General features: G+C 39.2%; 1 protein-coding gene across 6 annotated transcripts in view; it reads right to left on the reverse strand.

The window, feature by feature from the left end:
• Positions 1 to 25,755, reverse strand: part of supt3h (SPT3 homolog, SAGA and STAGA complex component) — a 495,649-nt gene that overhangs the window by 106,513 nt on the left and 363,381 nt on the right. For all 6 annotated transcript variants that reach the window (XM_069886703.1, XM_069886702.1, XM_069886701.1 and 3 more), the window contains 3 exons: positions 24,404 to 24,497; positions 10,377 to 10,510; positions 4,678 to 4,753 (listed from right to left, as the gene is read on the reverse strand). In XM_069886703.1, coding sequence (XP_069742804.1) covers positions 4,678 to 4,753; positions 10,377 to 10,510; positions 24,404 to 24,497 — 304 coding nt within the window. The remainder of the gene's footprint in view (positions 1 to 4,677; positions 4,754 to 10,376; positions 10,511 to 24,403; positions 24,498 to 25,755) is intronic.

Genomic DNA, 25,755 nt, shown 5'->3' on the forward strand with positions numbered 1-25,755 from the left:
ATCACCTCCAGTTCATTACACATCACCCAATCCAAAACTGCTGATCCCCAGGTGGGCTTATCGACAATCTGTTCCAAAAAGCCATCCCTTAGGCATTCTACAAACTCTCTCCTGAGATCCAGTACCTTCCTGACTGTCTCAATCCCTTTCATGTTAAAATCCCCCATAATTATTTTGACATTTTCCTTCTGACATGCCTTTTCTATTTCCAGCTGTAACTCGTAGTCCACTTCCTGGTTGCTGTTTTGTGGCCTGTATACGGCTGCCAATAGGGTCCTTTTACCCTTGCCATTTCTTAATTCAACCCATACGTATTCTACCCCATCCAAGCATATGTCCCATCTTTCTAGTGATTTAATATCATTGCTTACTATCAAGGCCATGCCACCACCTCTACCTACCTGCCTATTTTTCTTGTACCCTGTATTTTCTTGGACATTTAGCTTCCAATCACATTCATCATTAAGCCATTTCTCCGTCACAATGTCATATCATTCAACATTTAACTGCCCAACAAAGTCCTCTACTTCATTCCTAATGCTCTGTGCATTCAAGTACAGTACTCTTAAACAAGTATCTATTACTTATTCCGCTGTCTTTCTATTGTACAGTAAATGATCCTGTCTTACTTACATGAGAATGGGCAAATGAAATACAATGTTGGAACGTGCACTTTAGTGGAAGGAATAAAAGGGCCGACTATTATTTGGATCAGGAGAAAATTCAAAATTTAGAAGTGCAAAGGTTAACCTCTAGGTTGAGTTGGTTGTGAGGAAGGTGAATGCAATGTTGGCATTCATATCTAGAGGTTTAGGATATAAAGGCAGGGACGTGTTGTTGAGCCTCTACAAGGCACTGGTGAGGCCTCATTTGGAGTACAGGTAAAGTTTTGGATTTGTTATTTAAGAAAGGATGTGCTGGCATTGGATAGAGTTCAAAGAAGATTTACAAAAATGATTCCTGGAATGAAGGGATTAGCATATGAAGAATGGTTGACAGCTCTTGGACAATACTCCTTGGAGTTCAGAAGAATGGGAGGGACTTCATAAAAACATTTCAACTGTTGAAGAGCCTGGACAGAATAGATATTGTAAAGTTGTTTCCCATGGTAGGGGTGTCTGGATCAGTTCATGAAGGAATGGCAGAACAGACTTGACAGGCCGAATGGTTTTATGGAATCAGCTTCGACCATGTTGTAAATAAAAAAAATTTAAATTAATGAACATGTGCACTAAAATTCTTACTTGCTGCACCATTAGGCAACTACAATGGTGAACATTAACTACTGTACTATTGCAGTTGTTTTCTTATCAGGTTTTTATTTATGCATTAAGATCAAACAGAACTTCATCATTCTACACACCTTTCTCCTGCTATTCCTAGATACCTCATATTCACTTGGCAGATGCCCTATTGGCTAGTGAAGAAATTGGGGGAATAAAGCCAAATTCAGTCTGAGGTCTGGGAAATACTTAATTCAGAGTTTCCCGTCCTAAAATCCTACTACTACCCACCCATCCCTTCATGGCCCCAGTCAATAACAAGATCCATGTTTTCAAACAACAATTCTTGATTAAAGAGAACAATGGAGTTTTTGATTGAAGTAAACAGTTCAGACAAGGCCTTCAGTCGATGATATTTGGTGTGGATCAATGATGTGTCCATACGCAAGGTCACAAATAGATTTTTAAAAATATAAATTAAGAAATGCCACATCAAAAGGATTTAAATTAAGTTTTGCAAATCTCCCACTGTTGATGTTCATTTTTAAAATAACCCTCTGCCTTATTTACAAATCTGAGTAATCTCACATGATGTCAACATGTCTGTTGTGTCACAGTCTCTAATTAAATTCAAAGTTGGCAAAACTGTTTGGTTCACTTAGTTTGAATTATTATCCATAAGGAAGAAGACAGAACAAAAGTCAGAAATTGATGATTAATGGAGAATAAAGAGTGTTTAATGCCACTCATTTGAACCAATTTTTAAAACTACTTGCCTCCAGTGTATTCTGCATTATTTTTTTCTGATCAGCATCAGACGTATACTATTTCTGCTGAGAATGAATCCCAGACCAAGACTGCATCAGAGCAGCTGCACTTCAAAGGCAGGAAGGGATAAAGACATTTGGTGGCATTTTAGTTTGAAACATAGTCAACCAACCATGTCATTTCCTAAAAAAAGCACTCAATTTAACAGCTCAATATATATTTGCTGGAGAAATGGTACACAGAGAAAATAGCAGCAAATTATACTGCATCAGAATGCCCATGGTGTGGTTCAGTGTAACCTGTTATTTGAAATATTGTATTCAATAAATCAGATTTCAGATATTTAAAAAATTATCTTCCAAAGATAATTTGAAAATGAAATTTTGAGAAATTCAGTGAATCTACAGAAAGGCTGTTTAAATGGTGACAATATTCTACTTTGTATTGGAATCATGTGCCGCTCTGTCATGACCTAATTGCCTACTTCATCATCTGTGACCTTTAACCTGGGCTCTTAGTCATCTATTATCAACATCTCGAGGTAGTGAGCAAGCTTTCTAATTTACAACTTGTTATTGTACTAGTTCACAAACACTTCCAGTAACTATGTCATAAATGTCGATAAGCATTAATTATATTTAGCCTTGGAATGTGGAGCTGTGGCCAAATTGGCCTGAAATGAATGGACACCACAGCAGGATGTTTTAAAAGCTAGATGCACTGCAAGTTAAGCAAAGATTCCTTTTGTGCTGATGTTGTTTGTGATCAGCCATTGTACATAAGTTGCCAAAAGTCCAGAGTCTACAGCTTTACTGAGTTCAGTTAACTCTTTCATCTTATTTGAGTATATTAGACCTACAAAAGTCTTCTATGAAAATAATACTAAATTATACTCTGGTTTTTCTTCAGATCGTATAATTCTTTCACCTTTTACAAAATTATAAAGATCATTTTCAAATAGTCATTCAAGTTAATTTTACATATTTAAATATTGGTTGGAAGCCTCAACCACTATAAGCACAGAAAACAAATTTAGACACACATCTTGTCATTAATTATAATGGTCAGATTGTCATGGGACAAATGCAATTTTCTGACTTCTAGAATGACAATATGTGATAACGCTGTCAGGCTTTTTAGATACAAATGAGACTTATTTCACATTCATGAATTACTTCTAAAAGTTTCTGTCGCATTTGTTATCATGACGTACTCGCCCAGAACATTGCAGTCAGCAGAAAAGCAATTGTGCCATTGACCTCAAATAAAGGTTGCCCTGTGGTGTGGATTTTACCTTTCCCACACTAGTTGTTGCCAAAAGAATCACTTGAAATGGACGCCTGATGTCTAGCAACAGAGAGTTCATTAAAGAGTTAATCACACTGACGAACTCTTACAGAGGGTAGTCCAAAAGTTAAAAAAAGTTCAATTTTAACTAACTTTTAAAATATTCTACAAAAATATAATGCTATTCACATGTTACTCTAAACAGGAATTACATTTTGAAATATTTACCTGGCCAAATTGCAATTAATGCACGTAAATTTAAGTTTCTTTTGTGATCAAATAATTTGTTAACTGCAATTATATTCAGTATACCTTTGAAAACGTGAGCCTCAAGCAGCATTTTCAAAGTATTTTTTTTCAAGCAAGAATGGTTCAATAGTACTGACATTCTTCTCATTTGGATTTTTGCTCATCAATGACATTGCAAATGCAGCTAAATAATATTCCCGATAGAGGAGCTACATGTCACCAACAGAAACTTACAGTGTTTAATTTATTTTTCAATACCCCAAGAAACTGCTGTTGGATTTTTTCTGCATAAAGATGAATACAGGTATAACCTGCTTTAAGAAACCTATGAAACCTTTTGTAAGCTGAAATGGCGTAAAGTTTCACTAGTATTGAAGGTTATTTTTGTAAAAACGAAACCCATTCAAATTTTGTTCAGATAGAGTACACAGGTTGTTTTGTAAAAGTGAATTTGCATAGTGAGTATTTATAAACCAGGGTATACCTGTACTTAGAATCTCAACCGTTATTTTGCTTGACAAGTTTTAGGCTATTATTACAAACAAAATGATATAATATCAGACATGACAAGCTCTGTTGCAACATTTAAATATAATATAAATTTAATTTTTAGGTAATACCTCAGTACTTTAAATAAAAACATTTTGGAGACAGGGAATTCAGAAGTTAGAATGAGTGAAAATAAAGCAAGAAACTGCAGAAAGTAGAGTCTCAGTACTCCACATGGCAAATCTATTTGTAGTGCACAAAGCATTATACCCTCTTCTTAATGTATGTATAGAATTGGTGAATTCCAGAGATAGTTGTACTAATATCCTATTTAATTTCATTTAACTTCAGAAAACTTCTCAATGCCAGAAAACAAATAATTTTCTTTCAGTGTCTTTAGTGCGTTAAAAAAAAACTTAATTTACAAATGGATGTCAAATTAGAGGGATCACCAAAATCTTGAGTGCAGATAATGCAGAGGAATCTTGAAGGTGGATGATGGAGAGGTAATGTTTCATTAAAAAAAACTTGTCCTCAGTCACATCCTTTTAACACATGCTCCATCTGATGTATGGAAGGCACAAACATAAAACATGTGAAGAGTGCAATATTTGGGATATAAAATCTCCAAGCCTGTTTACCAAGATTAGGATGTACTCACCAAAGCTCAGCTGACGGCTCTCACAGTATTCTGCATATTGAGATGAATCCATCATTCGAGTTTGGCGCTCAGCTCTCTGGGATACAAAGTGAATTAAACCTGTAATTTTATTTTGTAGCTGGAGAGTTTAATGTATCAGAACGATCTATTTCACAACAATATCAAAACAAAATTCTCCATTTTGGGGTCTTTTTTAAATTTTGTAATAGTTATCTTCTTACTCTGCCAAAAAGATAAACATTTAAGAAATATTGTCTCTTTTATTTTACCTTCAAATAATGCTTACTTGTAATAAATACAGTATTATGTTGTAAAATGGCAATTATATGTTTAACAATTGTCCATAAAATGACTGGATTTTTATCAAACTTCAAATGAATAATTATAATAATCCAGCACAAAAGCAAATGATTTTCTCTCAAGATTAAATGCTTTTTAATGTGAAAGATATCAATTTCACCTTTTATATTTACATTTTTCATCAAAGTGAATTTTCTACTTAGTCGGATGGACAACAACTTTACAGTGATACAACTGCTGCACTGCTAAGCCTCTGTTACAGATGTTTGCATCTCCCTTTATTTATTCATCAAGATCTGGACATCACTGGCAAAGCTAGCATTTATTGCCCATACCCAAACATGATGGTGAGCGGCCTTGCTGGGCTTCTGCAGTCCTCTGGTGATGATGCTACCACAATGCATAGAGAGATGCTGGACTTAGACCCAGCAACAATGACAGAAAAGCCACATATTGCCAAGTCAAATGGTGTGCATGCACTATGGAGGGGAATCTGTAGGAGGGATATTGTCAACTGTTCTGCTTGGTAGTTGAAGCCAGAGATTTAGAAGGTGTTGTTGGAGAAGCCATCATGAATAACAACTGTGCATTTTTCCCACAGTTACACACTGCCCACTATAATACTGGCGACAGAATAAAATAATATTTACAGTGGTGTGTGCAGATTGCTTTATCCTGGATGGTGTGAGCATTGAGTTTTTTTTGAGTTGCAGGTTTCTGTGCCATTGTGCTCTTAAGTTCTGAATGCAAAACAAGATTTTTTTTTACATCCAGTCAAGACCAAGGACTAAGGAGACATAGTACAGAACAAAAGAGCATAGGGACAGGCCTTTTGGCCTATACTTGCCCTCTATCCTCTGCACACCAAATGTTTATCAGTAGGGTTGCCTCCCATGCTTTTCCTTCTCAACAGGGGCTGTTCTCCCTGTTTCTGATGGTCTTTATCAGTATGCTGCTCCTCCAGAGTCTTCAATACATCGCGGTACTCTACCATCATAGACGCTGCCATGGTGGGCACAGATTTCCGTGGTAAAAGAAAAACTGTCGACTTCTTTAACATGCAGTTTAAGCCTTTACAAAGCCACTAGCATCAGGATTGGGCAGTAGGACCCTGCAGAGCAGTACAGGGCCTCCTCTGCCCGCACTTCCAGATGCGCACCAGTGCTGCCATTACAGCAGTTCCAGCCATTTTAAAAATAAATAGGATTCATCTGGTACTACTCCTCAACTCTTTCGCCATTACATCAATAATTGTATTATTGTTGCCTCTTATCCCTGTGCAGAACTCAATAATTTTATTAACTTTGCTGCCAACTTACACTTCGCTCTCAAATTTATTTGGACTTTCTGACACCTCTCTTCCCTTTCTGGATCTCTCTCTGTCTCACTCTTAGGAGACAAATAATCCATGGACATCTATTATAAACCCACTTACTCCCACAGCAACTTAGACTACACCTACTCACATCATCTATTGTAATTATACTATCCCTTTCTCTCGGTTCTGTACGTCATCTGTTCCCAGGATGAAACGTACACTCCAGGATATCCTTTTGCAATGTTCCCTTTCATTTTTAGTAGTCAGTGTGTGCAAAAATCTTATGTTGTGCAAATTTTTTTCCTGTGACAAAAGTATGTGCACACTGAATGCTTGTGCAAATGTAAACTTGAAATTGGATCAAGATAATTTTGCCTCATGGTTATTGGCATGCTTTAATATAATACAAGTTTGAATACAAGATAACAGAAACAGTTAGCTAAGAGATTAATTTCAATAAGTATAATTATTAATTATTATATTATTTTAGGTAATTAACCTTTTGTGTGCACATTAATTTCCTTTGTGCACTGGTTGCAAAACGTGTGTGCACGTGCACACGCACACAGCTTAGCGGGAATAGTGCCTTTGTGCCTTCTTTATTCAATAAATGTGGCTCCTTCCACCCTTGCTGTCATTGATCAAGCCTCTACCACATCTCTTCCATTTTACGTACTTCTGCTCCCACCCTGCATTCCCCAGACAGAATAAGGATGGAATTCTTACTTTCACGGCCTCTGCATCTGGCACATCGTCACTGAAACAGTAGAAACTACAATGTGCGCCCACCTCTGGCCATATTTTTCCCTCCCCTCTCTCTTTTGCTTTTCACAGGGGTTATTCTCTCCATGAGTCCTTGGTCCATTCTTCCCTCCCCACCCATCCTTACACCTTTAATGCAGGAGGTGCAAAACTTGTCCCTTCATCTCTTCTCTCACTAAGGCCACAAACAAATCTTCTAGGTGAGCCAGAGCTTTACATGCACATCATCTAACCTAATCTTCTGCATTCAGTGCTCCCGGTGTGGCTTCCTCTACATCTGTGAGACCAAATGCAGATTGGCCAACCGCTTTGCTGACCATATGCGCTCTACCACAGGTGTAAGGCGAGATTGCCAGTTGCCAGCCATTTTAATTTCCCTCACCATTATCACAAAGTCACATCTGTCCTTGTCATCATCCATTGCCAGACCAAATGTAAACTTCAGGAATAACATGTTATCTTCCTCCTGGACAGCCAAAAACCCAATAATACGAACACTGAATTTTCCAATTTTAGTTAACCCCCCCCCCCCCACCCCAAATCAGTTCCAACATTTCCATCTGTCCTTTAACTGCTGCCATCCTCACACTTCGCTCAGATCTTCCCTCACCCCACCCAGTGGTCCTCCCCTACCCATCTCTCCACCTCTCCCTATCACATTGATCCTTCTCAAGCCCCTTCATTCTTTAGTCTCAATAAAGAGTCCCAATCTGATACAGCGACAGATCATTTCTCACTGTGGATGCTGCCTGACCACAGCTTTTTACTGTTTGTTCAAAATTCTAGCATCTGCAATGGTTGTGTTTATGGAATGAATTCAATGGGTGGCTCATATTTGTTGTGGAGTTGAAGGGCTGAGGACCTGTTTCTGTATTGACTGTCTGTCTGTCTCTCTCACACAATAACACACACACCCTCTTTCTCTCTCCCTCTGCTGTACAAAAGTACCACTGTCAGGATTGATGGTGAATGTGTAAGTTGCACTGACATTGTAATCCTTTTGTTTCCAAAGGTTCATCATTTTGACATGAGCCTTCCTTGGCTATTTGAAACAAGAAAGATACAAGCATGGTAATGGCAAAGAATAGATGAGAAAGGCGTATTAATATGCCAGGTGTCTTTTGGGAAAGGAGGGCAGGATTTGAAATGAATATTCTGTCATCTCAAATTATCTATGGTCCTCTGATGGCCACTGGCAGTACGGCAGTCAAGCACACGATTACATCACTCCTTCTTTCAAACAGCCAATCTGTTATGGTAGTTTCCTTTCCATTTGGTATATTATCCTTTCTTTCTTGCTGAGGAAAGGCAAGTTTGTTAATGAATAATTGGATTTGAGGCCCACTATTCCTTTAACAAGAACAGAGTAACTCAGAGACTGTGGATGCATGAATTTTGAGCTAACAAAGAAGTGCTTGAGGAACAGAGCAGGTCAGAAAGCATCCATGGGTAGAAATGTTTTAGGTCTGGGTCCTTTATCAAGGCAAAGGAGAAAAAGGGGAGATACTACTTTGGCTTTGTGAAGGGAGGGTCATGAGGAGGTAACAAAATAAATTGATGATGGTAGGATGGTAGATGTAGTCTACATGGATTTTAGCAAGCTATTTGACAAGGTCCCCCACGAGAGACTTCTTTGGAAAATCATGAGGCATGGAACCTTGGCTGTGTGGAATAAAAATTGGCTTGCAGGTAGAAAGCAGAGAGTAATAGTGGAAGGAAAGTATTCTGTCTGGAGGTCAGTGACTAGTGGAGTACCGCAAGGATCTGTTCTGGGACCCCCGCTCAGTGTGATTTTTTAAATGACCTGGATGAAGAGGTGGAAGGATGGGTCAATAGTTTGCAGATGATACCAAGTTTGGAGACATTGTGGATGAAGCTGAGGGTTGTCGAAGGTTACAAGAGGATATAGACAGGATGCAGAGTTGGGTAGAGAAATGGCAAATTGAGTTCAATCTGGATAAGTGTGAAGTGATACATTTTGGAAGGACAAACCAGAAAGTTGAGTACAGGGTTAATGGATGATTACTTAAGAGCATGAATGAACAGAAGGACCTAGGGATCCTAATCCATACATCTCTCAAGGTTGCTGTACAGGTTGATTAGGATAGTTATGACAGCCTAATGGGATGCTGGGCTTCATTAATAGGGTGATTGAGTTCAAGAGCAGAGAGGTCATGTTGCAACTCTACAAATCTCTGGTGTGACCACATTAGAGGATTGTGTTCAGTTCTGGTCACCTCATTATAGGAAGGATGTGGAAGCTATGGAGAGGGTGCAGAGTAGATTTACCAGGATGTTTCCTGGATTGGAAAATGTCTTATGAGGCAAGGTTAGCAGAACTGGGACTTTTCTCTTTGGAGTGTAGAAGGATGAGAGAAGACTTAATAGAAGCCTACAAGATTATGAGAAGCATAGATAGGGTGGACAGCCAGCATCTGTTTCCTAGGGCAGGAATAGCAAACACCAGAGGATGCATATACAAAGTGAAGGGAGGGAAGTTTAGGGGAGACATCAGGGGTAAGTTTTCTTTATACAGAGAGGTGTAGGCACCTAGAATGCCTTTCCAGGAATAATGGTGGAGGTTAAAACATTAGGGCATTTAAGAGACTCTTATAGACAGGCACATGGATGGATGGAAAATAGAGGTTTACGGGGTAGGAAGGGTTTAATACATTTTTTTAATGAATATATGGGTCAGCACAACATTGAGGGCCGAAGGACCTTTACTGTGCTGCAGTGTTCTATGTTCTTTAAAAGGGCAAAGAACCTGAGGGAGTGGCCAAGAGGTGAGAGGGCAACTGAACAAAATAACATTATTTCAGCAATAGCTCCCAATATTCCCACAACACAATTTCTTCAGACATGAATCTGGTTGAAGTCCATGGCCATAGAAAAAAAATTATTTCACAGCTAATCAATAACTTTTAAAATGATGATTAGTAGCTAAGTCAAGAAAGTCCTACTTTCAAAGACATACATATGCAAGAAATATATCTGAATATTTATTTTCCCAGCATCCTGGGTCATCCAGCAATTTGGCTCTTAGATGTCAAGGAAACAATTTCTTCTATGGACAGAGCATCAACTTCAGAAAGATTTTATTGAAGTGCAAACCCACTGGAAATCTCACGGTAAAATATTATTTACGTGGTTTGAAGCACGATGCCACAGAAAACATGTGCTTAGTTCAATTTATAATACAATCATTCTACTCAGATAAAATGTCAGAAAAACAGATGTTGATACATTTTTAAAACATCAGAATTTATCAATGTGAACAAGCTAATTCTGGCTTACTAAATCCTTGTGCTCCACCCACCTCTAGCCGCTCCTGTTTGACTTCATCAGCATCCTCTTCCTCAAGCAAGCTCAGCAGCTCCCCTGTTTGGTCAATGCAACTGAGGAATTCTTGGTAAAGTTTCTGGCGCTTGTTTATATTGCTGCTGGATTTGTCTATGTGTGGGCGAATAAAAGGAAGGAAGAAAAATTACTAATGTAAATTTTTGAACATCTGCAGCACATATGAGTTTGGGACTTACTTCACCTGCTCCGCAGATTTCAGTAAACCCAGAATATATTTTCAGTGAGTTCCCACCCATCTTTTAAAACAAAATCAGTAAAGTGGGACTATAGGTAGCAACATTTTCAATTACCAAAGGGAGAAGAAAGAATTTCAAGTAATATAAACATTCAGCACTATATCTTTCAGCAGTACTAAAGTTTATAATAATTTGTATTTTGATTATACTTTATGGTTGAGGTGATAGAGGAACATTACACTTTCTATATATGGTAATAGTGTAAGGCACTTGCAGTCAGACTATATTGAAAGAGAATATGCATTTACATGCATAATTCAGAAACAAATCTTTTGAAATGAAGGGAACTATTATTAGTTTTTTTTAAAGAAGTAATTAATGATGTAAAAATTCTGGGCATTTTTTCCAGAGACAAAACATACGTCAAAACATCCTATCTTCCGATGCTTCCAGAGGTGGCAAGAAAAGGGGCATATTCTACCTGCGCCTCCAAAAATTGTTATGCTCTTCCTTCCAGTTGGAGATCCCTGATCCAAAACAGACTCCACCCCCCGCCCCTCCTCCAACCACAACTGATGCCAAGCAGCTGCACTCAGCAAAATATGATGAACATGTGTGAGATAACGTCAATGTTGAAGAGAATGTTGGAGGTCACACTATAAATATGTGCATTACACAATTAAGTAATGATCCAGAAAAGACAGTGGCCACTTCCAGGTCAGTTCAAATACAAGTTTCCCTTTCTCACACCTTGCCATCACTGGTCTAATTCCTGATCACTGTGAGAGAAAAATCCAGAAATCTGTCTTCTCTGGTAGAAAGAGAAGGCAATGCCTCTGAGTGGGGCAGGGAAACAAATTAGCAGAGAGTGAGAGAGAGTCAGATCCAAGATCAGAATGGTCTAAGTATTAGTTCACCTTTTGAATTAAATAAGAAGAAACCTCACAAAATAGAGACAATTCAGAAAGCATAGCTGGAATAAATAAGCAAGAAAATTTTTCGGCAGGTCAATAACAAGCATATTCAATGAAAAAATACTCTCAAATATTTGCAGCCAAAAATGAATTAAAAGTGTCATAAACACTTTATGCACACATAAACCTTGCACAGAACAATAGTTCAGAACGATAAATGCACAGCATTTCCAAAGTATTGGATAAAAAGATCAAGTCAGAAGACAAGGTAGAAACAGCTCTGCAGCAGGCAAAACACAGGGCAAAAGGAAGCCATGAATTCACAATTGCAAGCGTGAATAACAAGGCAAAGTTGCAAAAGTCTCCACAAAGTACAAGATTAAGGACAAAGAAGTAACACATTTAAACAGATTTGCAAAAGATCCATTGAACACAGGAATGTTTGAACATGAGAAACAGATGAATATTATAACCTGTTCCAAAAAGAGTGACAAAACAAAGAAATGCAGACCTACCAGCTCCCACAATTACCGTAACTATACATCTTCACACCCTGTATTCTGTAAGGATTCTATTCCTTTATGGTAATCCATTGTATCTGCTCCCAGGATGAGGTCTTCCAGACCAGATCATCTGAGATGTCCCCATTCTTCAAGCTTTCCCTCCACCACCATCAACTCAGCCTTTACCCGCATCTCCACTTCTCACACATTTGCCCTGTCCCTCTCTGCCCCTATATGCAACAAACACAGGATTCCCCTGGTCCTCACCTAATACCCCAACTGCCTCGTCATCCAACAATTTCCATCACATACAACTTGATCCTACAATTAGACACATCTTTCCCCCCTTCCCTTTCCACCTTCAGCAGAGGCTGCTTGTTCCATGACTCCCTCGTCCACTCATCTCTTCCTCTTCCAACCTACCATTGTGACTGCAAGAAGTGTTACATTTGCACTGACACACCCTCTCTCATCACTGTTCGGGGCCCCAAACAGTCCTTCCAAGTGAAAAAATGCTTCATTAGTGAATTTGCGGGGGCCATCTATTGCATCCGGTACGCCCGTTATGGCCGTCTCTACATTGGAGTGACTGGATGCAGACTAGGAGATCATTTCATTGACCACCTTTGCTCTGTTTGCAGCAATGGTGGGGATCTCCCAGTGGACAACCATTTCAATTCTGCTCCCCACACCCGCAACGACATGGCTGTCCATGGCCATCCAAAATCTGGAGGTGCAACACCTAATACTCCCTCTGGGCACTCTTCAAAAAGATAGCATTGACATCAACTTCTCTAGTTTCCATTATGCATTCCCCTGTGTCCCTCTCTTCCCCATCCTTTTGTCTCTTTTCCTGCAGCTCTCCACCCCTTTCTCTCTCCATTCCCTCCCCCTATCACCCCTTGTGCCCTCCCAATTATATCCACCTTTGACATCTTACCTGTGGGCCTGTACTCCTCCACTTCCCCTCCCCCCACCATTTTATTCAGCCACCTGCCTGATTTTTGCTCAAACCTTGATGCTCATAAATTTGGTTATGTATCTTTATCTTTGCTACGTAAAGAATGCTGCGTGATTTGCTGAATCTCTCCAGCACTTTTGTGTAAATTATATAGACCCATTCAACTTGATATCCATTCCAAGTAAAATGAGACCACCACTGTAGATGGCATGTCATTTCGATCAGGTGAAGTGGAAAACTTTGTAGAGTCTACCAAAGAAAATGGGTTAGTACAGTCAAAAGAAGGAGCTCAGAAATTATACATCAAAATGGGCAAGATTTATAAGGGGTAGAATAATTGCAGGTGAAATGTATTACTGACAAATATGAGGTGCCATACACCAGAAGAAAATTCTTGTCAATACGTAAATGATTTTGAAAACTAAGAATGAAGCAGAATAGGACCTAGGAATTTGTATGACTTTGATAAATATGTCTAACCAGTGCTGAGCAAATCTAATAGAATGCTGACTCTCCACTAGACTATCAGTCAGAGGAAGTAATGGTCAGACTAGATGATTTACTGGCTGAACCACAATTTGAACAGCACAAAAGCCACAGTGAAGTGCCATATGTACATCCAGATTTAGACATATTACTTATGAAAACTTAGGGACAAATTTGGGCTTTTAGTCTGGAATGTCAGCATGAGAGGAAGGAAGAGGAGTTTGCAGTCATTGAAAAAGTTAATCTCAAATATCAAATTTAAATTGAAGCAAAGAAACAGAGTGAAGGGACACAGATTAATTCTGTATAATTTTGGGTTAATTCCAGGAAATTCTTCACTAAGACAGCAATTAATACTGGAATAATCTTCTATGTGGAGCAGTGGAAAGAAAACAATTCAAGTGGGCTGGATGATGGAGACAAGTGCTTACTCTCTCATTCAATAGTTGCAAGTGGCTGAATTAAAAGACTGTAGTTACCTTGTGAGAGGAGCAGGCCATCAGTGTGAGGACAGGAAGAACAAACAACTAGCTTTCAGAAAGTTTGCATCTTTGGCGGTAAAGTAACTGTGTGGAATGGGAAGTGAGCCCATGACTGAAGGAACAGTGAATGAATACAAACATATGGAAATAGAACCATACAACAAAGGAGGGATTCTGCATCAGCAAAGCATGATTGATTATTCAGATGCTGGACAGAGGTAGAGGACCCATAAATTCAATTCATTCAGTTTACTAATCCAATTATGACATTTAGAACTATTCACGAGAAAATGAAACAAACTAAAATGTTTTCAATTAAATTTTAAATTTAAACATGCAGCACAGTAACAGCCCCTTCTGGCACTGAGCCCATGAGGCCCAAATGCACCAATTGGCCTACAACCCCTGTACATTTTTGAAGGGTGAGAGGAAACTGGAGCACCCAGAGGAAACCTACAGAGCTATGGGGAAAATGTATAAGCTCTTTACAGACAGAGGCCATTTGAACCCCGGTCACTGGTGCTGTATTCATGTTGTGCTAATCACTACGCTATCCATGCCAAATTTCTGGCACCAAGTATTATACCTCAAATTATCAGATGGATCCATTTTAGGGATGGATGGCAATTCTCTCTTGCTATTGCAGGGATTACATGAAGGCTTTCATTGTGGTTGCCTGTCACTAGATACATGATTCTTCAAAACCTGACAACTAAAAAATGATGGAGACAGAAATCAGAAGATCACAAGATACAGGAACAGAAGTAGGTAATTGACTCATCGAGTCTGCTCCACAATTCTAATCATGAACTGATCCATCCTCGCACTCAGCACCACTTCCGGCTTTCTCCCCATAACCTTTGATGCCCTGATTAACTAAATACCTGCCAATCTCTGCCTTAAATACATCCAACAACTGCGCTTCCATAACCGCCTGTGGCAACAAGTTTCACAGGCTCACAATCCTCTGACTTACAAAATTTTTATTCATCTCTGTTTTAAACTGGTGCCCTTTTATCCTTAAATTGTGCCCTCTTGCCATAGAATCCCCTATCATGGAAAACATCCTTGCCACATCTACTCTGTCCAGGCCTTTCAGCATTTGAAATGTCACTATGAGGTCTCCCCTCATCCTTCTGTACTCCAATGAGTACAGTCCAAGAGCTGACAATTGCTCCTCATATGCTAACCCTTTCATTCTTGGTATCATTCTAGTAAACCTACTCTTCCCTTTTCTCAAATACACCACCCAGAACTGTAAACAGCACTCCAGGTCTCAACAGTGCTTTAAAGAGTCTCATCATCTCTGCTCTTATATGCTATCCCTCTGGAATGGCAACATTGCATTCACCTTCTTCACTACCAACTCTATCTGGAGATCAACCATTAGGGTATCCTGTACGACGACCCTCAAGTCCCTTTGCAACTCGGAATTTTGAATTTTCTCTCCATCTAAATTATAGTCTGCCCATCTATTTCTTCTTTGCAACATTGTCTTTCATCTGCCACCTCTTGGCCCATTTTCCTCATCGATCCAAGCCTCTCTGCAGCCTTTAGATATCCTCAGAACCAACTCCCCTACCACCTATTTTGGTATCTTGTGCAAATTTACATAAAGAGAAATAGCCCCAATACTAACTCTTGTGGAACATCACTGGTGAACCAATCAGAATAGGACCCTTTTATTCCTAATGCTCTAGCCATGCTAGTATCCTTCCTGTAATTCCATAAGCCCTCAAGTCAAGTTTATTGTTATCTGATTGTACAAGTTCAATCTGATGAAATAGCGTTCTCTGGTCCTTGGTGCAAAAACAAGCAGACACACAACCAGACATAACACACATATAGACAAATACAGTACGTTTCCAATTATCCAAAATTCATGAAACTTGACTTTTTTAAAATTAACTGGAGTTTTTGGATAATTGAGAAATTGCTTGAGAAAAGGCCAGTAGCATCAGCAGAATACTTGTATCAAAACTTAAACAGCAAAAAAAAAACAATGGAAAGATTTTCAAGCAGGAAATAATGCTTAATGTGACAGATTATGTTATATTTTATATTGTATATAGATATGTTCTAAAGGAGATAAATTGTGGCAGGTTTTTTAGCGTAGGTCACATACAAACACTTCAAAACAGATCTCATTTAAAATGCCAGAGCTCTGCTCAAGGCAGACAGTCCAGGCTCCGGGTGCCTTTGCAAAAACTTTGAGGGATGCCTATAAGGACTTAACAAGTAGGTGCTAATTAGACATGCTGTGGAGTAATGGATTATTGTTTTGGAAAGCAACAGATGAACGAACTTGGAAGATTAGGTCAGGAGCCGCTGTCTGTCTGAGGGTCATGTGGTTTTCTTTGAGTGAGAGAGAGAGAGAGAGAGCGAGTGAGAGATTTATTTTGGTTTTGTAATTCTTCAGTTCAGCAGCAGCAGCTAGAACTGGAAGAGGACAAGCTGGCAAGCTTGTGGAACGACCCCATTTTGAAGATGTGTTGTGAGACCTGAGTTCAGCCTGGACAAAGCCCTTGTGGTCCATACAAGAGGAGATGGCTGGCTGCATAATATTTCACTTGAAATAAGGGAAACAAAAAGAAACTCTGTGATGACCTGAAAGAAAGAGGTTATCATCTGGAAAACCCTGATGGGGCAAGTTTCTTCGGCAAGACACTGAAGTGGCTGATCTGAAAGGAATAGTTGTAGGTATCCAACAAGCAACAAATCTCTCTCTGAAAAACGACAAGAACTTTCCTGAGAGGTAACCATTTACCTTTCAAGGACCAAAGCTTGGTGAAATTCATATATGTTAAATTCTGTGCACAGTACAAGAATTGCCTGATACCGGTGAACTTGGAGGAGTGAGAATTGAGATTGGACTGTGAATTAAAGAACTTTTCTGAACTTATATACACATTACATACACGTGTGCTTAAAATTAGAAGGGGGGGGGGTTAAGTTAATAGTAATAAGTTAAAGTTTGATCCTGTTTTCATGTTTAAAGATAATTAAAAGTAATTTTCATTTAAGTAACCATTTTTCTTGGTGAATTTCTATTGCTGCTGGGTGTGGGGTCCTCTGGGCTCTTAACATTAATTCTTACAAAAAAATGTGATCTTTGCTCACAAAATAAGATAAATGCATAAAATAAGAAAAGATCATTTTCCTTCAACTTTCAAAATTTTAGATAACTGAGAATTTTGAATAAGTGGTTTTCGGATAATTGGAAACATATTGTAATACATATGTAGGACAAGTATTATATTGTGGCGATACACATAGTCGTAGCAGCGAACCCGCCCCGCTTTTCACACAATGTCAGCGGGGCAACCATAGCAAAAGTGCCGTCGCGGGACCTTCTCTTCTGGTCCAGACTGAAAGGGCGCATGCACACTTGCGCCTGCGCAACACAAGAAAGCAGTTGTGTTACTTGAGTTCTCAGCCTGTTGTCTCAGTTTTTTTGTTGCACTCGCACACAACCCACTACATTGGTGACCCTGACAAGTCTCCATGTCCTCAAGACTCGGAACAATGGAACCCACAGTCGTAGGTGCCGTCGTGTTGAAGCTGCCAACATTCTGGACGAACAGGCCCCACACTTGGTTTTGCCAAGTGGAGGCCCAGTTCCAGATCAAACAGATTACCTCAGATTCAACGAGATACTTCTACACTGTCAGCTCACTCAACCAGGAAGCTGCTTCACAGATTGATGACCTCATCCAATCGCCGCCAGAGGAAGGCAAATATATATGGCTCTTAAAAACCTCCTCATTAGCACATACAGGCTTTCACGACGCAAGAGGGCTGCCAGGCTCCTTCACTTGGACAGCCTAGGCAATAGTACACTGTCCACCCGCATGGATGAAATGCTCACACTGGCAGAAGAGGATAAGCCCTGCCTCACGTTCAAGCAGGCTTTCCTTGAGGAAATGCCCAAAGACATCAGACTCCTATTGGCCGACGCAGATTTCAGTGACCTGCGCAAGGTTGCAGCATGTTCTCTACTGCTCCAAGCCTGAGACCATAGACTCAGTAAACCATGTTACATAGCCACCACCAAAGGCGACACTCAAGTCCAGTCCATCACATGAACAGGCCCCACCCCGCTAGAAAACAGAAAGGTCCGACCCAAAATGGTGCTTCTTCCAGCAACTTTGGGGGGGGGGGGGCATCAGCTCACGGGTGCTGCCAGCCGTGCTCATTTCCAGGAAATGATGGGGCCAGCCGCCGTTCGTGGCTGCAGCAGCTGGCCGACCGAACAGCCTTCTCCACATCTGGGACAGGATTTTAAGCCACAAATTCCTCGTGGACACAGGAGCAGAGATAAGTATCATTCCCCCTATGTCTCGAGACACACGCCCAAGACCTCACGGCCCCTCCCTGATTTTAAATGGTAGATGAAAAAATTAAAGGGAATGAGTTTGAGATTCAAGGTATTAAAGAACAGATGAAGAAGGTAGAAGGTGAAGTGGCTGCAACAGAAGATCAATTAAGGAGAAAATAGACATTTTGGAAAATTTTAGTAGAAGAAATAGCATCAAAATTGTTGGTTTAAAACAAGATCAGGACATGAAAAAGCTCATAACATTGGCTGCCGGAGTCATTGGCGCCAGCTAAATTTCAAGGAGTCCTGGAGATTGAGAGAGCACATTGAGCATTAAGTCCAAAGCCACAACCTGATCAAAGGTCTCGTCCGATACTTGTTAAATTTCTTCATTGCGAAATAAGAGAGAAAATTCTGGAATTGGTGGCAAAGCAAGCAAAAGAAAGATAATCACCTTTAATTTATAAGTTTTGATTTGTTAAAAAAAGAGAAAAGAATATCATATTTAAAAAAGAAATTAGACATGAATTTAAGTTTTCTGGAACAGAGTCAATTTGAATATTTAATTACGGATACATTTATTGAGAAATTTATTACAAATATGCTTATAAAATTGCAAGACATTATGAAGTATATGGAATTATATAAATCAAAACGAAGAGAAAGATTTAAATATACAAATTCAAAAAGTGTGATCAAGGCTGCGCCAAGAGAGTGTAACAAATACAATTAATGTTAGATATCAAATGGTACAATATAATTTTCTGCACCAAATATTTTAGACTCCATATAACTTACACGAACTCAATTCAATTTGTTCTGATAAATGTTTCAGATAAAGAAAGAGGGACTTTATTACACTCAATTTGGTCTTGTGTAAAAGTGGAAAGGTTTTGAAAAGATTTGAGTAAATTATTGAGACAAAAGACCCAAGAATATTTTTACTTGGTAATTTATATGAAACAGATACTAAATTAAAGTTAGATAAATACAAAAAAAAAGATTTTGAGTGTAGCAATAGCGATAGCTAAGAAATATGTGGCAGTAACAAGGAAATCGGACAAGTCTATAAGGTTGGATAGATGGCAGGCTGAAATACAAAATTGTATATCTCTAGAAAAGATTCCTTGAGAATTAAGGAATCAACTTGAGAATTTTTATGATTTGGAAACCGTATATGGATTTTGTCGGTAAAAATCCATCCACATCATCCATATACCCTGCTCCTCCCAATTAATATCTAGAGGATAAAATAATTATGTTAGATTTATATGAATAATGATCAATATACAAATCCAGGTTTTCTTTTATTTCTTCTTTCTTTTTTCTATTTTGGGGGGAGTGTGGAGGGAGGGGGAGGGATAAAAATGAAATTTTTTGAATCATTTTGTGTCGATTTTTATTATGATATATTGTTAGATGTATGATTAGTTATCTATATTTGATGCAAATGAAAAATAAAATTAAAAAAAAAAAATCCTCCATAATTATCGTAATGCTGTCCTTCTGAAGTGCCTTAGCTATTTCCAATTGAATTTTGTAATCCACCTCCTGGCTGTTATTTGGGAGTCTGTATTAACTGCCATTAGTGTCCTTTTACCTTTACTATTCCTTAACTCAACCCACCAACACTCTACCTCTTCTGATTCTATGATGCTTCTTTCTAATTATTTAATATTGTTGCTTACCAGCAGAGCCATGCCACCCTTCGACCTCTCTGCCTATCTTTGTTATACACTGTGTATCCTTGGAAGTTCAGCTCCCACATGATATCCATTAGCCAAGACTCAGTAATAGCCGCAGCATCATACCCTCCAACCTGTAGCTGTACAGAAAGATCATCTACTTTGTTTCTAATGCTGTGTGCATTTAAGTATAATACCTTTAGACCAGTTTTTGAATGTACTGTGTCTCTGTCATCCCTCCAGCTATTATTTTGTCTTGCTGCCTACCTGCCATCCTTGCTGCACACAATTTTCATACTCCTGCCATTTCCCCCTTCTTCAGCCCGAGCACTCTGATTCCCACCCGACTGCCAATTTAATTTAAACCCTCCCAAACAGCTATATTAAAACTGCCAGCCAGGATATTGGTTCCCTTTGGGTTCAGGTATAACCCATCCTTTTTGTATAGGTTGTTCCATCCCCAAAAGAGACCCAATAATCCAAAAATCTGAAGCCCTGCCCCCTGCACCAGTTTCTCAGCCAAGCATTTATTTTTGCTCTAACTCGCATGTAGCACAAGCAGTAATCCTGAGATTACCACCCTGGAGGTCTTATTTCTCAGCTTCATCCCTAATTCTCTCTATTCCCTCTTCAGAACTTCCTGACTTATCTTACATATGTCACTGGTACCAATTTGTACCAAGATTTCTGGATGTTCACCCTCTCCCCCAGAATGTTCTGGACTTAATTTGAGACATTCTGTACCTTGGCACCAAGGAGGCAATACACCATCTGGCATCTTTATCAGGCTCATAGAATCTCCTGTCTGTTCTCCTATCTCTATTATATGCCTCTTCGCCCTCTCTACTACAGAGCCATGCCTAGTTCAAGAGACCTGGTTCCTATAGTCATCCCCTGTCAGGTGATCATCCCCAATATGATCCAGAACAATAAACCAGTTGTTAAGGGGGATGGCCACAGAGGTGTTCTCTACATACTTCCTGTGGCTCCAATCGATCACTTCCTCACTCTCCCGAATGAACTGCAGGTCATCAAGCTGCAGCTCCAGTTCCTTAACACAGTCTCCCAGGGAACTAGCAGCTGTACCTCGGTGCACCTAGCACAGATGTGGGCATCGGGGTAGCTCGGTGTCTCCTAGGGTCCCCACATTTGACACTCTACTCAGAACACTAACCCTAATCATTCAGTGCCTTGCCATTTGGTGTGGGTGATTATGTTTCTCCATCCATCATGATCTCTAACCCTACAAAATGTAGTTCCTGCCTCCCTGTTCTCCTTTGGTGAAGGCTCCATCTTCGAGCTGAGACAGTCGTCGATATTGAGTTAATGATTACACAAGGGAAAAATACTGAAAGTGGTTTCCTGTTGCCTTCTTCAGTTGCAGTGTCCATACTGGACAGGTAACCCTGGCCATTGATCAGCAGATTCATCTGCCCAGCCTTTTCGTTTTACAACCATAAATTCCAAGTTGTAGAATCTGTCTAAAACCATCCACCAACTTCAATGCATGGTTTCACATGGCCCTGAATGGAAGGCTAAACAGGTACTGGACCTTGCCAAAGAGTGACCTGTAGGTTATCGGATGGAAGGAGCGTCTTACACCTCCTTTTGCTGAGCAATTGCTCAGCACCTACAGCAGCACAGTCATAATACCTAATCTATTAACACTATTAAGTGTTGACCAATAGACTCACCCATTATAACTCTTGCCTCTTCTTGTCGAAGTCTGTTGAGCCACAGCCTTACCACTCTGCCTCAGATCGCTCCCTAGATGACTGCCCCACTACACGGTTCCTCACTTTTATGACTGTTTACAATGGGTCACTTGTTCACTCCTTCACAAAGAACGATTCACCCTCCACGTCCCCTTATAATAAGATTCTGACATATTTGGATCTCAACTCCATCTACCCATGTAAATTCCTAATATCTATGCAAAAACCTTTTAATATTTGTTGTGATATTTTCAATGAGCCAAGTGGAAACGTCTCTTTAGATTTGCAAGTTCCAGATTTCCTCTCCCATTTGTGTGAAGAACTGATTCCTGAAATCATCTGCGAAGAACTTGGCTCGAAGTTAACAACTATCTATCCTCTCTTCCATCCTGAGTACCCTATCAGATAGAGTGGTTGCCATCTCTGCCATCACTTATTTGACCATAAAGAACTCAATTGTTTTTTATTTAGCGACAACTCAAGACCAGGCAAATGTTCCTCATAATTTTCAACTTTGATCCCCAATGCAATTCCAATGGATCCATGTGGAACTGCTTCCAAAGAAAATAATCCATTGCGAAGTTACAATCTCCAGAAGGTTAGCTGCTATCAACTATGAGACTACGATATCATCCACCCCTTTATATTCCAATCACATTGAGAACAATGAAAATAAAAGGAAGACTTGCATTTCTACTGTGTCTCACTGGTGATTAATGTATTACAGAAGAGCTGATTTTAAACCTAGCCTTTGGGAATGTAGCAACATTTCCACCAGAAGTTCAGGGCTTGCCACCCAGCCCTCAAAAGCAGAAAAAGCAACAATAGGATGCTTATGTGAGGAGAGGTAAAGATAAAAAAAAATGCCCTCCAAGTGTTCCATTCATTTCTAGCTACACTATTTATTCATTATTAAAATATTTTCTCTGAATTCAATACTTTTTTTGCTCGAATCTTGTTTTGATTCCACTCATACCACTCCACTGATTTTTGACATTAGCGAATAAACACATTTCGTTATCCTGTCATTTTGTTTCAAGCTATTTGACAAATGGTGCAAAAAGCGTTGGCTAGCAATCAGATACCAGTGCTAGTTTATCCCAGTAAAAGCCTATTTCATTAAGAGTGCACCACACCAAAGCACTGGAGAAACTCAGCAGATTGCACAGCATCCATAGAAAGCAAAAGGCAGTTGTGTTTTTTTTCAAACCCCATCATTCACATTAAAGAAAAGAAAGAGAAAAACGGATAGCAATTAGGACAAAAGGAAAACGAGGACACAGAAGCAGCACTGGGATAATGAGAAGAGAATCTACTAATGAAAACTAAATGCAGCTGCCAGGAAAAAGGGGCCTTAAGGTAGTCAAGTAGAATTAACTATCAACAAATGAGGAAATAAAGGAGTGTGGCTGAACGAGGGAAATTGAGGCACTCATAGTATCATTGAAAAATAATTCCAACAGGGCACATGAGACTCATAAACCCATGTGTGTGGTATAACTGACAACAACTCCTTTGTAAATTCCAATGGCTCAAGTCTGAAATGTATATTTTCAATTCTGGTTATGATTACCTTAGGTTGGCATCAGGCATATAAATCAAATTTTGTGCAAATCCGAAACAAATGATGGAAGATGAATTAGATAAATATTCCACACCTTCCATTTAAAAGAAAAGATGCCCAACTTTAGAAGGTCTCTCCCAGTAAACTTACTTTGTCCTCTTTTCTCCATGGGTGGGTTCTGAATGTGCAAAAGTAGCACCTTCAGCTGACCAGTGAAGCACCAATGACTTGCTCATTTTTCAGTACAATCCTGGGCATTGTATTCCAATGGAATACTAGCTCCGAGCTGATTATAAAGGCCCAGACTAGTTCAGGATATGTGGCCAGTTGCTCTCTTACAATGGCTTTAACAGTTAGAGTGGCTAAAAGTCCACACTCACTGGTTATCAATGTGTCGCTGGGATTAATGTTTATAAGCTGAAGGGAAGGGTGGCACGGTTAGTGCAACACTGTTACAGCAATAGTCATCAGGACAGGGATTCGAATCCCATGCTGTCTTTAAGGAATTTGTATGTTCTCCCCATGTCTACATAGATTTTCTCTGGAGCCTCTGGTTTCCTCCCACCATTCAAAATGTGGTTGTAAATTAATTGGGTATAATTGGCATGGGCAAGCGGGTTGAAAGGCCTGTTTCTGTACAGTATGTCTAATTTTAAAAAAATAAAATTTATCATTCATAGTCACTTAAAAATAAGTAAAAATATGAAAGTAATTTTTAAAAATGGAAAAATACACCTGCAATGTAAATAACCACATTTAGATCGTTAATATAATGCAATAAAAATATCTTTTTTTTTTATCATTCGGGGAAAGTCATTGTATAACTTTTTTCATGCTCAATGGGCAGATTTCACTTGAGCTGGGAAATCTGCAGAAGTCTGTGCCAGGCAGGTATCCAGGGATAAGCACTCAGAAGGAATGGAAGGCAGAACATCAACCTGGGCTCTGGAATACCAAACTTCCATCCAGTTATAAATGCAAAAGCTGGTAGGTCAGAGCTGGACTGTAGGCTTTGTAGCATGTAATTAAGGCATGGGCTCTTTCTGCACTTCTCCACAGCAGATTATCAAAATTGGTCAACAGTTTTATATACATAAAAATTCTGGCACTTTCAAATAGATTAAATCAAGAATGTATATTCTTGATTCAATCCAGATATAACTATTTTTATAAAAATACCTGTTTCAATAATATCTTCATCTTCAACACCCTTCATGATTTTGGATTTTAAATCCCGGAAGCTCATATATCTTAGCAATCTTCGCAATTTTCTCTGAAGATAAAGATAAATAAATGTGAATAAAGAGTGCCTTCACAAGAAGGTGCTACTTTCAACATCTGCCTGTTAACCCTAATTTCCCACATTCTCTATGTAAATCACATCAAGTGGTCTGGATTTTGTGGTTCCTGCAGAGCAGCCTGTTCTTCCTGCTGACACATGAGCAAGGTTCACACTTGCCTCATGAGGATCCCTCAGCATCAATTTTCACACCGAAGACTGCTTCACAATGGGTCATTCTATTGTAAACACTACTACATGAGACCCTAGAAAAAGTTTTGTCCGCAAAAATGCAGGAATTTTTTTTGACAGCTGGCAAAGGCAGACACCTGGTTTCACTTGCAGTTAAAACACTATGAATGACATTCAGAAGCCTTCAAACACAAGGCCCAAACTATTACAAATATTCTCATCATAAAATCATTTGAAACACCAAAAACCTTTACATTTAAAGCCAGATAACTGGATCAATTCTAATGTAATTGAAGTAAAATTTTCAATAGTTGATTCCTTTACATTTAAATGAATGTCGTTGTTCCTCCTCCTGGTCTAATCTGGTGCAGGTTCTTTGCATGAATTCTGCAGCATTAGAATTAGGAACTGCCACAACTTTGAACTCCGCCAGTGCATTCTGAATGCCACTCAATGAGACGGTCATCGAAAGAAAGTATTTTCCGAAAATACTTCAAACAGTTGAGAGGGTCTTTGTGGTTTTTGTGTTCATGTGGAAAAACCACAACATGAGGAATCCAGGTAAACACTCAAAATACAACCAATTATGTTTGAGAGAGGCCAAAGTAAAAACAGAAAATGCTGGACATACTTAGCAGATGAGGCAATGGAGACTTAATGGTTCATGTCATGACCTTTTGACAGAACACAGAAAAATTTTAAAATAAACAAGCCTTACATTATAGAATAAGATAGGAGGGCTGGAGAACAAAATGCTGGAAGGAGGGGACTGCATGACACAAGTGACGGTGGTGCCCATTGAAAGCTGGTGGCCTTTTGTGTTCTGTTGGCGCAGTACCAAAAATGTATTTGGGGGAGATGTAAATAGGAAAGAAAGGAAATCAGTAATTAGCTGAGAGAAAACAACTAAATGTTGGAAATGTGGAATAGATTCAAGATTCAATTTATTGTCAAAATAATAAAACAGCATCCTATTACATGAAATTCCCTTTTGCCTGCTGTAAGGCAGACAGATTTGCCACTGGCAGAGAGAGAAAAGCAAAAGAGAATCCCCCGAGTC

Source organism: Narcine bancroftii, chromosome 6 (assembly GCF_036971445.1).
Source record: "Narcine bancroftii isolate sNarBan1 chromosome 6, sNarBan1.hap1, whole genome shotgun sequence".
Lineage (NCBI taxonomy): Eukaryota > Metazoa > Chordata > Chondrichthyes > Torpediniformes > Narcinidae > Narcine > Narcine bancroftii.